Raw genomic sequence first — 18,416 nt, forward strand, 5'->3', positions numbered from 1 at the left:
GTTAAATGAGTGCACCAAAGTGATTGGACCCATTTAGCAGGTGAATATTATTAAAGGTAACAATTATGCTTCAATAAGGACATGTTCCTATAAACTTTAGCAGTAGCTTTCATATCAGATCTCTCTAAATTTCCATGTTCCATCTACCAAAGTCAACATTCTGATGTCACACAGGGTTTTGTCTTCATACAGATACATTTCCTATTGTTCACTTTATGATCACTGCAGCACAAAAGTTATGTTGTTTGCAGAACACTTAAGATAATGTATGTCAAGGCTCAGTGAGTAAATTCCAATATTTACCCTTTTTACTATCGTGACAAAGAGCTCTTCATCGAGCTGAAGCATAACCTCGAGTACAGATTTAAAAAGGGGATGACTTTATACCGTCCAAATGATGCAACCAATTGTCTTTCCTGTTCCTTCCATTTCCTTCCTGCTTGGCTCTCCGCAGGTGAAACATAAGCATCAGGTGTCACTCTGAAAGCCGAGCTTGACTAATGTCTTATTAATGACAGACATTAATTCCAATCAATTCACAGCCCTGTGACCGAGTGCAATAAGAGCCACTTAGCCGGCAGATGGGCCGATCTGCAGAACTCTCCAGAGTCAATGGTCGGTGATAAAAACACAGCACCCTGGCAGATTATCAGCCTCTTACATGACCCAGATCCATCGGACAATCACTTAAACACCACGGAGTTTGATATTTCACCTCAAGCAATCCAATCCTTACAGAACTGGCACTGCTTTCAGAGCTAAATGCTTATTAAGTTAGACTTATGAAAATACAATTACTAAAGAAAAAAACTTGGGCTGCAATTAACAAAACAGATAAATTATACAGCAATCTGACATTTGATTTTTACAAAATAATTTCTTTCATTTTGACGTTTAAGAATAAATGCACAAATCCAAACTTTGTAGCTAATTTCTGATCTCAGGTTTTGTAAAGTTTTGATCTGCCAACTTTGGCCACTGAAAACAGCCTTGGCAATTGATTTTTTTACAGCCTTCCTGTCATAAGTGATCAATAACTATTTGTATTAGTGTGATGTCACACTTTGTGCATGAGAAAGAAGTTGCGAAACATGATTTAGGATATTTTAAAACAAAGACATAATAAATTCAAAAAGTGGATAAAAATCATTTTTGGCATCTTATGTTAGCCTGTGTGTATCCCCTCCAGATTGTACATAATAGATTTATCTTAACTCAGAGGTGTCCTAATCCAGCATATTTCATGACTGACAGAAGTTGAAAGCTCATAGTAAATACAAATTTCATTTACACAGTTGTTTGACTTTCTGCTTCTTTTGACTTCTAAGCCTTTGAAACTCAGTAAAATAAAAAAAATTGCAATTCAAGGCCTGATCTAGAAGAAGACAGTTTCCAGGCGCCAGCCGATTTCTTCATTCCCTTCTTTACATTTGCATCCACAAAGAGACCTCACCTGAAAGCGTCTCCATCAACATCCAAAAAATAAAAGTAAATATGGGAATTAGAAGAGTCAAAGCTTTCAGTTAGAGACCTCACCTGACAGAGGTAACTGTCTGAGTGTTTTAGTCCAAAGCTGAGCAACGATTAGTCTGATGTTCTCTCTTTGTGCTTCAGCCCACAGAAACTGATAACAGATCGGGCAGAAGGACCTGATCTGATTTGCATCACTTGTCTACTGCACTGTTTGCGTTATGGGGGAAGTTTGCATATGTAAGATTATTCTGCTGCATGTTTATTAAACACTTTATCCAGGTCTGTTACAGATAGACAATTCATCTGAGCAAAGGGAGGACAGGCGATCCTCCCTTTGCTGGTAGCGGTGACCATCTGTTACTCAGTAGGAGCGGAGCAAGAAAACAACAACTAATCACACGTACAGTAGGGTGTCACACAGATCACCAGAGGGTTGCTTGCTCCCTGAGGATATTTGGAAGACAAATAGCTTCATTGAGTTTCAGGGGCAGCAAGAAAAACTCTGAAGACACTTTGCAGCCGTTCAGCACCATCTCCAGCTATTTGAGCCGATTCTAAATATAGAAGAGTGCAACCATGAAAGAGCGCTGCCCCGTTGCACCTTTGTGTTGTTTCTATTTGAGGCGACTCATTGACAGGTTGGAACATTTTTCTCTGTAGAAGGAGGTGCCGACAGGGACCAGTGAGCTCATGTCTGAAGTAAAGAAGGGAGGGTCAATAAGCGAATGAGATGGAGAGTTTGCCTTTTCCTTTCCACTGCTCAATGTGCCTTTTATTCACCTGCCATGCATGGGTATCCCCACCCTGTTCCAGCCGCACATTAGGAACAGGCACACCCTGCACTCTTATTCCCTCACACACACACACACACACACACATTTTATGTTTTTCCATCTCTGCAAAGACCTTTCACCGACTTCCATTTATATTTTATTTCTTTCTATTCTATAGTCTAGCCCTAAACTTAGCTCAATTTAAGCCCATCACGATAACATGTTTTAACTGTTCCAGAAATTATTGCGATAAACGATAATATTGTCGCTTTGAGACCATTTTCAACTAATATAACAACAAAGGCTTAAAAATGCAAGTACGCGCTCTCGGATATCAAAAACTTTAATTTCCAGAGAACATTTAACACTGGAACAGGCAGATATTTTAAAAATCCAAAATACATAAACAACACAATTAAAACAGCATATAAAATGGATTATGAAGTCTCAGCAAAACAAAACAGCATTTCAAAACATATTCATTATTAGGCAAGACAGGGAAGATATGCAACACTGCCATATCGCACTCATTTTAATTCATCATTAATTGATTTATTGATTATTGTGATACGCTTAATTCAATTCCCCCATCAGTCTTTAAACAGAATAGCACTTCTTTTTATGTGGTTTAGGCTTTGGGTCTTCACAAAGTAGTATTTGCTGGAAAAATGGGCCTCACAAGATGAGAAATGCTAAACACACATTGTAAAAAACAAACCTTAGGTAAGCAATGGCAATAGTCAGAGAATATTTTATCTTTTTTTTTTCCCAGCGCAAATATAAATGAATCACTTACATACCACACCCTTGTATTTAAAGAATGCACTAAAACATGAATGCATCCGTTCATATGAGAAGACACACAGAAACTGATGCATCCCACTGCTAATCCTTGCTGTACCACATGGGGAGCCGGAAAGTCCAGTTTCCTTCAAGAATTCTATCCCTCCCATTGCCCTCATTTTCTAACTGGGTGTCACCAATGGAAAAAAAGAAAGCTTGTTCTGCACAAACATTGGTAATTTTTTTTACAGTCAGTGATTATGCACATGTGTTTAATTGGGGAGGGATAGTGATGGGGTGGTAAGGTTGTACAACCCCAGCTACACGTCGCACATGGCGACCTGTGGGTTTCCTGATGGGAGTCATTTGCATTGCAAGAGCAAAAGTATTATGATTTGTGTCCATAGCAGAGCAGATCTACAGCAACAAAAGGTGTGGCGGATTCAAAAGTGTAAGGACGACTTTCTTTTGGGACAAGGGACTGATTTTAGAACGTAGCAGGTGTCAAGATATTCTGATTTATATTGCTAGCATTGAAATATTATCTTTCATACGTGTTAGATTTGCTTGGATTCACTCCACATAAGCTTCTTCGGCACACCTGCAACCTTTTAGTGATATCAGAGCTACTTTACACCATTCCTGTCAGTTTTGTGTAATTAATGCCATTCAATGACTCAATGGAAGTGGTTGGGTTTAGTGAGAAAACTATTTTGAATAATAAACAGAGCTTAATTAATTCTTTGGCAACCAGGAGCAATTGGAATGTATGTGAGTTATTTGTTTTGCAGAGTGCCTTGGAACAACATTTGTTGTGAAATGACACTGTAAATAAACTGAACTGAAAATTATTCATAGAAAGTAGAAAGATAGTAGATACGCTATGTTAGTGTATGAAGAGGAAGCTTGTAAATATTCAGGCGAGCTTAAATTACTAGAAAAATGACATTGTGCTGTATTTACAATATAACAGATCTTGACAAGAAAAGTAGAGAAACTTGTTTGTGCTTATTGTTGTTCAGACAGTAATCATTTCCTTAACTATATGGTGAATAATAAAATAGATAAATTACAGAACGTGCGCGCACATAATGTGCCCGCTTTCACTTGAGAAAGTAAATAATTGTGGCTCTGAGGCTCAAATAGTCACGCTTTTACAAAGGCACTTAAAATTATCAAGTTATGATTTATTTGGTTAGAAGCAGTATGTTTGAATTGATTAAGATAGGCAAATAAAATACAAAATAAAGACCTAAAACTAACCCAAAATCATAAATTAATTAATATTTCAACCAGGGCAACAAGAAGAATTCACTTGTTCTGGATGCTTGAGTTTAATGATAACAACTGAGGATAGAATAATGTTTTATTCCTATAGAATTTTTTTATTCCTACCTAAATCTGGTAGGTTTTCAATTTTCTCTTTGCAACTAGGATATAAGTTTAAGTAAAGGAATTAATAAATTCAAGATAAAGTTGTTTTGTTTCTATAAAAACTATTCTTTTAATGGTAAATGTGTGCGACTCCCTAAATTACAAGTTTTTATCTGTCAACAGCCTGTTGTGACAACATCCAGCATTAAAGGAAAGCATAGACACAGGCTAGAGGTGAGTGAAAGCACATTCTCGAAAAAAGCCAACGGTAAAGAAACACCTCTACAAGCTTACCATAGAGGGCCTTGGCGCTGAGCTTGCTGTCCGATCTGGCCACTCCACTGCAATGACAAGAGGAGGAGATGGGGTTACGCTGGAAGCTCTTCATCTTCTCTCCCTGAATATCTCCGTCAGAGACCCTCAAACGGTTCTGATAAAAGCTGACACATAGGACAGGGAGCAGACTAGACTACATTCAAAGTGAAGCATATGGACTGGAGGAGAGAAAGAGAGTGGAAACAGGAGAGAGGGAGGAGAAACAGAGGGGGAGCCCAGGCAAAGCAAACAACTCTGAACAGAGCGGCTCTGTGCCCAAAGTCCCTGACCCACACTACCCTCCACAAACTGGGTTAGTGATTCTCTGCTGCCAACACAACTCAACTCAGTCTGCACATAGAAAGGTAAACAGCCACAGGAAAGCAGCAGAAATGCGTGGAGTGTGTGAAACTCACTTGGCTTGCCTCGACAGAGGTCCTGGGGCGTTCATGATTTCAGGCATCCACCTGGGTGAAGAAACAGAGAAGAGGGCAGTCAGAATAAAGGTAAAAATGAGAGACTGAAGACAGGACGCATCTGGAAGAGAATGGGGATCTTTTCTCACCACAATATTTTCTTAAAAACAACATGCTTTAATTTTGTAATCTAATAAAAAAACACACACACACAACTGTGCATTCCACACTGAACGACCTCCAGCTTTAAGAAATGCTTTATACAATTCAGAAATATGACCAAATATCTTAAAGTAGAAACACAATCACATCTTCCATTTAAAGTTGTTCACGTGACTCCCATTTAAATGAAATGACAGTGACATGAGTCACTAACACTAATAAAAAAACCTGCTGAACAGTTGTCACATAAAAAAGTTTGTCCATTTCTCCAGCCTTGAAAAACTTCAATAGTGAATAAATTCAATATTCCATTTTCACTGCCTTTTCTAGTTGAAGGTAACACAACAGTGAACTATTTTCAGTTTTTTACACGTAAATATTTCAGACCAAACCCATTTTAATAAATCCCTTACGGAGATATCCTGAGTAACGCAAAGTGAAGTTTTCAAATTATGGGAGAAAAGCTCAAATGTGAAAAAAGTAATTAGAAAATGAATTTTGGTTCAGCTGTTTGGAACACCAAAATTAACACCTAATAACTGCCTGGCATGTGGAATTTAGTTAAACATTTAGTAGAACTTGTTTGACAACACGAAGTAGACTGAAAGATGTCAGACAGCAACACATCATACCATATAGTCTAGCAAAATTCAAGAACAAATGGAAAGCAGTCAGTTACATTTATTAGTCTGGGAAGGGTTACAAATTCACTTACAGAGGTTCTGGAGCCAATGATTAGCCAGGCGACAACAGCATTAATCCCAAGGAGAAAAGCAAGCTCATCAAAAAGGAAAAAACCAACTTTGGCACCAAATTGTCCCTAAGAGTTTTGACATAACACTAAGACACCATTTCAGAAAAAGAGCACCTGGCTGACAGACACGCATGGTGGGTGTAGTGTTTCATAGTGGCTCATAGCCAGTTATTGCAAACCCTTTATAAATGAAATTATTATCTAAAAACCATGTATACACTTAAGATATCCATGTCTAATGCTTGAACTTGCTTGGTGATTTAAAACATCCAAGTCCAACAAAACGTAGTGACAGATGAGATCTGTAAGGGAAAAATACATTTTGAGAGCACGTTAAGGTTTTTTAAGGAACAGACTATATACTGTAGTAACAACTGCACAACACAGCGAATTTTGTTTTAACATATTTTGTAATTTTATGGACAACTGTACAAATACTACAGCATAATACTGTATACAGTCTAATGTGAAATAGGTTTTCTTGCAGAACTATTTATATCTTTTGAACATTTTCTCATTTTGTGACTTTACAACCGCAAACTTCAATGCATTTTAATGCATTACAGAATAACAAGTAGAGCAGAACTATGAAGTGGAAGAAAAATTATACTCATGAACAATTTTCAAGTCTCAATTGGATTTAGGGTTGCACTTTGACTGGGCCATTCAAATACATTAATATGCTTTGTTTTAAACTGTCCTCACTTAATATTTAGGGGTTTTGCTGTCAGATGAATATCGGCCTAAGTCTAAATACTTTTGTAGCCATCAAAATATTATTTTTCAGTAATTCCATGTATTTTAATATTAATCCATAGTATGACTTCTGGAGGCAGCTGGTTCCAGGAAAATATCAAAGGATTTTTCACTCAGTTGGTGAAAAAGTTGAAATTTTCACTAGTAAAAGAAATATTTAAACTAAGTTTCATTCTTCTTTACAATAAGAATCTACTTTGTATTGTTGTGTCACAAGAAATTCCAAACAGATTCAACTCTGTGATTGCATCATGAAGAAAGTATGAAAAAGTTGAATACTTTGCCAGGTCGGTGTCTATTCACAAGTTTTTAACATTACTGTATGATGTTAAAGAGCTCAAGGTGTCTTATCAAGTCAGATCTGAAGTTGAGGTGTGCAGCTTGTTCTTCTGCAGCAGCAGGTGGGGGAGACAAAAGCAAACAGCAGGCTGATACGTTCTGTGTAATTAGATCCAGTCCATTGAGGACTATGCGTGCATAACGAAAAGCTCATTAATTTCGACAGATTTTTCACATCCAGACACACAAACTAGTTGTTTGGCATGATTAGCGCGACTTCTAAGAACACAAAGCAACGTGTAACAGAGCCCGGCTCCTAAATCTGAAGGATGAGGAGGAGCAGAGAAGAAGAAAACAAAACCTTCCCACGCCCTTCCGCCTCAGGACTTTGGCTTAGCTGTGAACGCGTGAAGAGACAGGTTACACAGTAAACACTAGGTCTATGAGTGAACAGCCTAATTTTCCTTATCTATAATCAACTGAACCCAAAAATATGTGCAACAAAGCACAAGTGAAGTCTATTAGGTCTTTGCTTTTAATACATTATTAAATACTAATAAATGTTTGTTAATGAGAAAGGTGAGCAACAGTTAAGACTGTAGATAATAATCGTCTTATTTGACTTTTAAACACCAAAGAGCCACATACTGCTGTAAGGTAGCAGCTCTGTTTGTATTATTAACAGGTAGCAAGAGGTTAGGATCCTGTGTCACCAGCAGATGTTGGCTGTAGGAAACTGGTCTGGTGTTCAACTCTCTAACATTGATCAACCATAATGTGTGGCAAATCTTACATTTGCTATACCAAGCAGCTCATACTGTAGGTGTTGGTTGGACATAAACACTCTGTGTGACAGTTGGAGGTGTGTTTAAACAGCATTCTTCATGGAGATCATAAAAAACAGCTTAAAGCAGTAATCTTCTCAAATCCTCTGAAAGAAATAAAACGAAAGCTCACATCCACACTTTTTACAGCTTGAACCCCCGCTGTGTGGCTCCACGGCTTAAATCTGCCATGACAAAGAGTATTTACTTTACTATAAGTGAAATCTGCTACAGACCGCTCTTCCTGCTCTTATCGCTCTGGTCATCACCTTTCCATGCTATTGTTCGTGGCTCTGGCCTGCTGCCAGCATTCAGGAGGTGCTCGAGGCCAGAAGAGGACCAGCTCAGTGTCATGTGTTGTCAACCTTGCAGCACAAGGCCATCTGTGCACCTGCATCTGTTCTTTGCTGAGCAATGACAGCTTTACCTTAAAGTACAATGTCCTCCATGATTACTGGAAAGGAACCCAAGATAAAGAAATAAATGATGCAAAAAAAGAAAGACTGAAAAAAGGGAAGAACACAAGGAATAGAGGTGTGGAGGGCACATGGAAGGAAAGACCAACATTAAGAAGAATCATATCTTGTGTGCACATCTATAAGTGCCAATGGGTGTGGAGGGCACTGTGAATGCCCAAGATACTAAAGAAAATGGCTTGTAATCCAGATAAGCAGAACTTTACAGTATTTTTAATTTTACTCTTTATCTACTCATGGTTACATCAAGAGGTTGAGTTTAAACTGTTATGTAATAAGGTAATAAGGCAATATAGATTTAATAATCCTCTAGCTTTCAAAAATGACAAATTAATTGAGAGAGCAGGTGATAAAAAGTGATATTAATCACCTTTGGTTGATAATTAGTGCCAAAAACCAATATATAACATCTAATTAGTAATGAATTACTTACTAATAAATACATACATATGTTATCCATATGACATACATATAATTTATATAAATTATTATTATCATTAAAAATAAGAAATTATTATAAATAATACTATTCATTTCTTATGAATGCACAATGTACAAGCTCTTACAATTAGATATGAAAATGCAGGCTATATTAATCACTATATCACAATTTTTTAACCTCATTAGGACAAAAACAGAGTAGGTATAATTCAGCCCTTCTCTAGAAAGAATATATCATTTAAAACTGCCACTACCCCATTTGACAAAACAGTAGCGGAGACACAATTGTTAATATCAACCATGGAAGTATGTACCTTTGAATCAGCTGTGCAATTATTTTATTTTATTATAAATGCATATCTTTAGAGATCACCTACAGCAGCTGGTTTGCATAGGTTCCCACATTGTTATTAACCACAGCAGCCTCCAACGCCATTAAAATTAACCAGAGGTCCACACTAGTTTGTTTATTTGGTACACCATCTATTTCTTATGGAACTTTGACAATGAGGCAACAGTTAGACGTTAACATGAGGGCTTTTGACATAGCGCATGAAAGCTGAAAGATGTTCAACTTTTGTTACTGTTGCTACCGTCGCTATCGTGTCCCATGTGTTGAGTATCAACACAACACGATACATTGGGAGGCGATGACCTTTGCCTGTTGCTATTGTTCATCGCTCCCCAGGTGTTGAGCTCGATATTGTTCCTGGTAGAAGTGCAACAACTTGGGCAAATGCGAATGGGTCAGTTAATATTGACTGGGATACAAATGAGCATCTTTGAAAAATTCCTTATTCTTGTATTGATTATATCAAAATATCGATTATTTTTGAAAACTTTAATCTAATGGCAGAAATATAATACGTTAACTTAAAACAACGGAAGCCGAGACAGAAAAAGGTCAGTGGTGTGAATAAATGAGGCTGTTAGTAGAAATAAGATTAAGAAAACATCAGAGTGAATAATTGCTTGCATCGAGTCTAGACAAACATTTTAAAAGACTCTACAATATTTACGGCTGATGCACACAGCTGCAGAACATGAGCTTTATGCTAAAACCAAAGTAATAATTCTAGGGCAATACACTCCTCATAATATGGATTTCAATTCTGAGAACTTAACCAACTCTAAATAAATCACTGTAGTGAAAAATAAGACAGTATACAGCCTGTGTTCTTAAGAAGCTTGCATTTTCTGCTTAAGTTTGTTCAGTCACCTATGAACAACCCTTAACATAAAGCAGGACCAGAAACCACTGACAGCGATAACTTGTGTAATCTCCACCAAAATCTAATTTTCTTCTTACATGAGCAATCTGGACTTTGTCCCACGGACCCTGAAAACCATCTGGAAAGAGATAACACATATCTGATCTGAGGCCATTTAACTGAATCAGCTCAGGCTGTTGTAAATGCTGATGATTTTTCCATTAAAAGCACCATGATTCACACGTCAGTGTTGGAAAAGGTGTTGGACACTGGGTAGTTGTATTTAGAATGAGTAAAACCACATGACACCACTTTCCTCTGACCACAGAACTAAATGCCGCAATTAAGACTAAATGTGACATTGAATATCCTGATGAAATGCTGGAAAAACAGAGCCAGATAAATGTTACAACTCCAAAATAATCACATATGAATGAAATAGACATTTTCAGTGTTCTGTGATAGCAAAACAAATAAAGCAAAAGCACTTCATATGCTCTATGGAGGTTCAAAAGTGAGAGTTTAAAAAATGAATATATTATTTATATTTCTAATAAATTTTGAACATCTGAGACAAAGACAAAATATACCATGATATGGTCAAAAATGTATTAAAATATATTTAGCTAAATAAATCAACCAAAAAGCAGATATATTTTTACAGTCAGTCAATTATTGCAGGACATAATTCTATTTCACCTGTCAGAGTTAGGGGCGGGACTAGCACTGCTGCAGTTACATATGATTGGTCTACAAAGGAGTTCCAGTGAATCTTAACCAGTCAGATACCTCGCTCTTTAATTAACCATGGTAACAAATCAAACTTTTTCATGGTGCCTTGCAGCATGAACACTAAGAAATATTTGAATAATACTGAAAAAAATAAATTATTTTCAAAAATATAAATGGGTAACACTTTATTTGACATGTTGTGAATAAGACTGTCATGACACCGTCATAAACATGACATAACACCTGTCATGAACATGAGTAAGTCTTCATGAATATTTATGACTGTTGCCATAAAGTGTCATTCAGTAAATCATGACACTTTTAATACAAAGTTGACATTATTCACAATGTCTTCGTTATGACAACTTGACATTAACCAAGAAATCATGATCTGACATAAATTTGCTATAAAAGTATTACTGATTAAACTTTAGCTTTAATAACATAAAGCTACATAATTTTTAAAGTTTAATCAGTAATACTTTTATAACAAATTTATGTCAGATCATGATTTCTTGGTTAATGTGAAGTTATCATAACGAAGACATTTTTGTCTAGGTAAATAAAAACAAAACAATCAAACCAAGTTCAAAATGGACTCAAATAAAGTCACTTTATTCCAAACTTGATTAATAGTCAGTTATTTTAATCATTTCTCAATTATATGTTTGATATGTTCTATATGCAAAGGTGAACAAGGGTCCTTCATCGTCATGCTTCATCATGATCTTAGATTTACATTATGTCATAAACACTTGCCTTCAGATTAATTATGACGTAATCCACAGCTCCAGAGTTTATTCAATTACTCAATTACTGCTTGGAGCATTATGTACAGACACAATTTTTCTAAAGAAAGGGTGTGCCTAAAAGTTCCGGAACTCCTTACATCAGTCCTTATTAGACTGTGGTAAAAGTGTTACTGATAATATCTTAGTGCTGCCTTTAGTGGTACTAAAGTCCTTTAGTACTTTAAATAAGTACTTACTCTACTTATTTAAAGGGTAAGTGTTTTTCTTGCCATTCTAGGCGCTCAAGCTCTCTAGTGACATAACAGAAGATGGACAGTACAGTGAATGGAAAGTGAATTAATAAAATAAAAAAAATGACACAACTTCAAATAGACATCTTAATTAATCCATCTCTGTCTTAAACAGGTAGTAGCCATGTTGGATTTTGAAGCCTAGGTTGATGGAGAAAATGTCCACCTTTGCAACTGGGGATTCCTAATGAGTTCAACTATAGTTGTTAATCAACTAAGCAGAAGAAGAAACTTTATGCTTAGTTTGTTTACACAAATCAGGAACAAATCAAGTTGTACTGCTTTTAAATTGTCTCTCATTGCAGTGGCTCTTAAAACTGTCACTGCTGATTATATGCAGACATCTTTGAATCTTGATAAAAACTGTTTATCCAAAACATTCACCATAATTTCTACCGAAGTAGCACAATATCAACAGATTCCGTAAACTAAAGACTCAACAGGTTTTATTTAAACCTTCAGGACATTTTAATAAACATTTAAAAGGCACAGTGACTACAGTAGAAAACCAAACACACTAAATAACGTTTAGGATTTCAAACAGTGCATTTGTCACCACCTTAGCAACTCACGGAGAAGTTTTGCAGACTGGGCGTTTAAGTTGACACACGTGGGTTCAGACAGCGCACCCGATGTCAGCCGACCATCCTAAAATCTTCTGTGCAGAACCGCAGAAGGAAAGGTAACTCCGCGGGAGGGAGGGAAAAAAGCTGTCGAAACTGTGGAAGTCAAAGAGCTTTGGTTTTGCAAGAAAAACGAAGACAGGTCCGAATGAACCACCCGTTGTGAGCTGTCACTTCTGAGAAAACAGCAACTGAAGGAGGAGAGGCGGTACAGGTGAGAGATGGTGACTGAGCAGGTAACTCAACCCAAAGGGGGCGGGACTAACCTCAGACCTCACTTTGCTGGTTGGTTAGAGGTTAATTTGTCTAAAAAATTTACTGCAGTCACTTTAAAGTCATTTTTCCTCTTTGATGAAACAAAACCTGTGTACTTTATTTCCTGCATGCTGTTATGCATATAAACTTGCATTGAATTGAGGGGGGTTCCAACACTACTTGGTTGGAAAAATTTCTGTTGACATAATAGGGAGTTCCCCTTTTTATATAAAAACCTTAGTTTTTTCCCCCACTTTAACTGGAAAACATGTATAGCATAAAATGTAAAATAAGTATGTGTAATTAAATTAATTTAAGACATAATATTTCATTCTAAACAGTTTGCAGCAGTTTCATCTGAGGATAACCTTTATTTCAAACAAGGTTATTATACTAAATCAAGTATACAATAAAACTGTCTTGCAGGCTTAATAGATAAAATAATTTAATTTAAAAAGGCAGAATAGAAATTAAATTCTATTTAATTTCAAAAGGAGTTAGAGGAAGGAAATGCTTATTAAATCTTATCACTGCTTAGCTCGTCCTGCATCTATATCATTCATGTGTCTATAGTGGTAAATACCTGTAGAATTACCTAATAATTTATATTATTGCTATACAGCCTAACCATACATCGGAATTTATACTTACATGTATATTACACACAACTAATGTTTACTTGTTTAATGACCAATATATCACCTATTATTATTGTGTATCATATATTATTGCAAAAGTGTTGTTTTAACATTATATTTTCAACATATTTATGTTTATTTCAAATCATTGCCCAGTAATTCAAGTAAGATAAAACCACTGACACCAACTGTGCATCAGTGTTGATGCTGTGGAGTGAAAAGGAAGAAAGAAATGAGATTAACTAGAAGTGATAAGTTAAAATACATCCACAATGCAATGTTCAACTTTTACATAGCAACAGAAAATATTAAACAAACAAATAAGTAAAATCACTTCAGAAATGTGTTGCATTGTTTTATTATTCAGAGGCTTCTTTTGTACACTAGGCAGCGACTGGTCTAAACTGGCTGGATTCCTGAGGGTGATTGCATGGATCGCTGCCCAGGTTTCAGTATCACTTGCTAACAATGACCTCTCTTTGGTCCCTCCAGAGAAATTCATCCACACAATGCTGGTTTTATGCAGTGCAAATTACAGTCATAGTGCTTAAACTAAAAGCCAGAAGAAGACAAAGAAAAAGGCACCTCTTGGGGTATCAAGGACAGGCGTAGAGCGTGGCCGACCTACAGTCAGTGTTTATCTGTGCTCACCTGTTGCTCAACCACAAGCACTCTGATATGTGATTTGTTTGGAAGGTGGTTACTTTAGGAACCTTGTCACTGGGTTTGATCATTAACCTTAGCTGTCAGTACTGAGAAATCTGTTTGAGGAAAGTGGAGCCATAAAGGACAAACACTGAAAATGGGGTAGACATTAAATGCAGCCAGGAAGGCGTTGTAGAGGACACCGTGTAAAAACATTAGGGCTATTCTTTGTTATTTCATATTACTGGGCCATGTCACGCTATCTCACAGTACTGTTTTGGATTTAGGCTGTTATTGCTGTGCAAAAGTCCAGACTGTGGATTTTCACATTGACTAAAGTATGACCAAACCTCATTCAAACACTTAAAAACAAGCACTGTAATAAAAAAAGAAACTAAGTACTAAAAATCTTTCATTTTATTACACTTTAAAACTATTCTGCCCTCTGCTGGACAAACTAGGTAACACATTGAAACTAATGGTTTGTAACATTTTAATAGAAGGGATCCAAGTTAGTTAAGTAGATTTTTTATTCATAACAACCAAAGAATGCTGTGACTTTATGGCAGATATTTCTACAGTGGTCAGTGGGAAAATATTGAACCCACAAACCAAGAGACTGGAAAGAGGGACACAAAGGCAGATGAATGATTAGATGAATGAACAGAAAATGGATATAGACCTTGGGATAATGAATTAAATGTGAAAATGCAAATATTTTCTGTATTCTCTCCTGTTTCAACATTTATCCAGACCCAGAAATGATTTCAATCAGATTTTTGACTTTTCCTGACTTATCAGAAACCCTGGGCTTTACTTTGAACACAACCAACATTTCTATTACTATTGTTCCACTTTCAGCTACATAAATACTTACAATTAATTAGATTTCAATAAATTTATAATTTAAGTCAGATTTTGTATATTTTTTCATACTTAGCCTGTAAGAATTAAATAATTAAAAAAGAACAAAAGTTTAATAAAGAAAAGAAATTACAATAAAAACACTCAAACTGTCCAAAAAACAAATTCATTTCATAAATCTTGATTTCTATCTGTGCAATATTAACTTCCTAGTTTGCTGCAGGATATATGATGGTGAAGTCTTCCTCACAAATACTCTCTGAAACAAGAAAGACAGAGGATTTCATTAAAACCACTTATATCAATGAATAATGTTTTACCAATAAGGTAAAAAAGAGGCATTATCTAAACAATCCACACTGTAAACAACAGAACTATTCAGCAACACTTTTGGATCAATCCCTTCAGTTCCAACATGATTTAAAATTTATTTCAGAAGGAAAAAAACTAAGAATGTGCTGACACTCTATCAGGTATATGTGTCACTCTGATAAATGATATCCATATCAATAATGCAGGCGTGTCTTAAAGGAGCCATACCTGAACAATAGCCTGAGAAACAAAGAAAAGGTCACTGTTGTCACGCCATTCAAAACAAACATATGAGATGCTAATTACGTCAGGATATCTTGTCAATCACCATAAATTGAGTCTTGGTGTCAATATCAGATAAAAAAGTGTTTTGTCTAACGCCAGACTGTCTTTTATTTCTGGTAATAAACAGAACTTGCACAGTCGTCTTTATTTGTACTGATTTCTGAAGTCTACACAGATAGTTTAAATTTCTGATAGAATAAATTCTAAAGATTTTAAACCAGATCTCAAAAGAGTGACTTGTGTAACCTTAGCATTTTACCTGCAACATTGATACTTAACACATCAGTAAATCTCATATAAGAGTGTAAGATAAAATATTGTCAACCAGAGGCGGTTCTAGACTAAGTTTACTAGGGGAGCCAGCGTGGGACAAGTGTCTTTTTATGAGAGTGCAGGACAAAACAATGAAACAAAACAAAGAAAAATCAGGGCACTATTTTGTTGTTTGAGTCCAGAGCCTCAAATTCCAGAACCCTGATCTAGAAGATAAAAATTCTAGATCAGAAAAATAAGCTTTGGTCATTTAAATATGACTGAAGCTTATTGTGCAAATAAAACTTTGAAGGTAAATCATTAAACTGGTCCAATAGACCAATTTGTAATGAATTCTGTGCCAGTGTATATCATTATAAGAAATAGATTTAGAATTATCCCTTCAGTCAGGGGCTCAAACATCATCTCAGAAGTGAGGAGGACACATTTTTCAGAGGTCAATTGAATGATACATTGTCTTCTCAGATTCAGTCTCACCTCTCCTTAGTAGCTAAAAACACACATAATCACCAACTTGTCTTTAGTTCTTTAAACTATATATTAACAAGATCTAAAGTTTTACCTGCCAAACTCTGGTTGAATTACCATGGTGGGTGAGTTTAAAGATAGCTCGGTCAAAGATGTTACCGCATGTTAACAACAGATCATTGTAATTACCATAACTTTCTCCTTTGTTGAGGAATCAGTGCTGTAAAATAACAAAAGAAAGTGACACTAGAGGCTAAAAATTTATATTATTGAAACCAACCTCCTAAATTTGGCCAGGGTGCTTAAAGCCAGGACTCCATCAGCACCATAGACAGTGATCAACACACTGCTGATTACTACATCTGCTCTCATGACGTAGGTCTGCCACACCAGGAAGTACACCGCCAATAAGATGGTTGTTACTGTCATAATGAGGTTCCCAAACATATAGCTGTCACTCTCCGTCAGATTGCCCCTCACACCTGCAGTGGATTCATCCAGTGAGTTTCAAACATCTTATTAACACGCTGCATTAAAAGTACGTGTCAAAGTGACTCAGTGTGCAAAGTGTGAGCGTTTTTCTCACCCCAGTAGAAATGCAGAAACTCCAGAGCAGCAAAGAGGAGCAGTAGTCCAACATCACTTATCAACGCATCAGAAGGATACGGCAGCTCCAAGCCTAACATGAGCAAATGTTAGTAACTGTCAGTAGTTATATAAAACACGTACTGGGAAAGAAATGTAAAAGAGTATCACATGGCATCACGGACTCTTTTTGATGAGTAGGCTGAGAGTGAAGAGGAAATAGAAGACGAAGTAGATGCTCGTCAGGTTCAGCAGCAGCTGCAGGGTAACAGAGGACAGCTGGAGGCAGAGTTAAGTATTACTGTCTCTTCCAAATATCAGGTTGGACAATGTGTTTTCATTATTTTCGATGTGTATCTCTTTAACAACTTTAAAAAGGATACCGAACCCGCAGACATTCCTGCAAATTAAAATAGACACGACAAAGTGACGCAAAACAGGAACAACAACAACCCATGTAGGTACATTATGTTCGTTTTTAGAAAGTTTACGCATGAGAACGGTCTATAACCATAGCAACGCGTCCACCTACCTGGTCCTGGAATCGCCATTTTGATTTTCCTCCTCGAACATTCAAAACAAATACGTCTCCATCTGCTGGCTGGAAGACGTACTACAACATGAAGACACTTTCTCCAAATAAAACTAAAATAACCATGTATTCACAAAATCTATTACTTCTACGAGCCTCATTTATCAGATTAAATGTGCTTTAATATTTTAATAATAACCTTTAAGAATACTAAACACACTTTTCACATCTTTTTAATGGTATACTGTAGTATTCTGATCTTAAAATGTGATTTTCCGTATGAGCGAAAAATAACAGAAATAAAGGTTAGCTAACATAATCAGGCTGTGTGTAATGAATCTATATAATGTGTTTCACTTATTGAGTTAATCTTTACAGCGTCTTGCAAAAGACACAGTAAAATCACCTTCTTCTACATGTCTGCTATGTTACCGTTTTCAGGTTTTGAACACAAATGACACAAAGTTCAATGTATTTTATTTAGTAAAAAAACATTTTGCTGCAGTCACAGCTACAACCTTTTGAAGATATGTTTCACCAGACTCACAAATATTCTTTTTAACTCTGATCAGCTTCTTTGTCCCTGCTGAAGAAAAGCATGTCCATGTGTTACCCAGGTTTACATGGCTTGTGGCAAAGTTCGACTTCTTCTGGATTTTTTTTATACCAATGATGGCTGTCTTCTTGTGGCACTGGACCACACAACTAATTACCCTGTCAGCAACAATGAATTTCTGCACAATATTTTGTTTGGTTTGTGCATTATTATCTGTCTTGTCATACACCAAACCATAAACGGAGCTGTGCAAAGGAGAATCTTATTATGCCTTAGTTAAAAGAGCGTAGAACCAAACACATCAAGAGAAACACACAATTTACTTCTGCTCATGCTTACAGTTGCTCGTCTCTATAAGATAAGAAATACAGAATAGCAAAATGAACTGCTTTAGAATATCCAGCTGTTTCATTGTCCTCTGCAGCCTCTGTCTGTTTCTCTTTCTCGCTTGTCCTCTAAAACAATCTGCATAGTGTGGCTGGAAGAACGGAGGCGTTGTTTTGGTTGAATGGAGGAAAAGCAGAGGGGTGAGGGGTGGACAGCGAGATGCTCCAGCTGTGGGGGGACAA

At 36.5% G+C, this 18,416-nt stretch overlaps 2 protein-coding genes across 5 annotated transcripts in view; both read right to left on the minus strand.

Moving 5' to 3' along the window:
• eps8l2 (EPS8 like 2) overlaps positions 1–12,641 on the minus strand; it is a 31,184-nt gene extending 18,543 nt beyond the window's left edge. For 2 of the 3 annotated variants that reach the window (XM_014471745.2, XM_023326492.1), the window contains exons 1-3: positions 12,384–12,641; positions 5,135–5,185; positions 4,698–4,744 (exon numbers count right to left, since the gene is read on the minus strand). In XM_014471745.2, the coding sequence (XP_014327231.1) occupies positions 4,698–4,744; positions 5,135–5,181 (94 nt within the window). In that variant the 5' untranslated portion in view covers positions 5,182–5,185; positions 12,384–12,641. Of the gene's footprint in view, positions 1–4,697; positions 4,745–5,134; positions 5,186–12,370 lie in introns of all 3 variants that reach the window. The other variant, XM_023326500.1, reaches the window with a different exon arrangement.
• A 1,028-nt stretch (positions 12,642–13,669) lies between these two features.
• On the minus strand, positions 13,670–17,315 carry LOC102227798 (transmembrane protein 80-like). Of its 2 annotated transcripts, XM_005806972.3 has the most exons (6): positions 17,292–17,315; positions 17,143–17,159; positions 16,945–17,038; positions 16,761–16,853; positions 16,455–16,656; positions 13,670–15,095 (listed from the first exon to the last, which is right to left on the minus strand). In XM_005806972.3, the coding sequence occupies exons 1-6, from the start codon at positions 17,308–17,310 to the stop codon at positions 15,083–15,085; spliced, it is 438 nt and encodes a 145-aa protein (XP_005807029.3). In that variant the 5' UTR covers positions 17,311–17,315; the 3' UTR covers positions 13,670–15,082. The 2 variants fall into 2 exon arrangements, with proteins under 2 accessions (XP_005807029.3, XP_023199997.1); XM_023344229.1 differs by lacking the exon at positions 13,670–15,095 and having other exon boundaries at positions 15,108–16,656.
• Between the last annotated feature and the right edge of the window lie 1,101 nt (positions 17,316–18,416).

The sequence above is a fragment of the Xiphophorus maculatus genome, chromosome 2 (assembly GCF_002775205.1).
Source record: "Xiphophorus maculatus strain JP 163 A chromosome 2, X_maculatus-5.0-male, whole genome shotgun sequence".
NCBI lineage: Eukaryota > Metazoa > Chordata > Actinopteri > Cyprinodontiformes > Poeciliidae > Xiphophorus > Xiphophorus maculatus.

Coding starts and splice junctions, on each gene's coding strand:
- LOC102227798 (XM_023344229.1), bottom strand. Junction 16,854..16,944: donor CAGCCTACTCATCAAAAAGA/GTCCGTGATGCC, acceptor TGCTCATGTTAG/GCTTGGAGCTGCCGTATCCT. Junction 16,657..16,760: donor GTTTCTGCATTTCTACTGGG/GTGAGAAAAACG, acceptor AATCCACTGCAG/GTGTGAGGGGCAATCTGACG.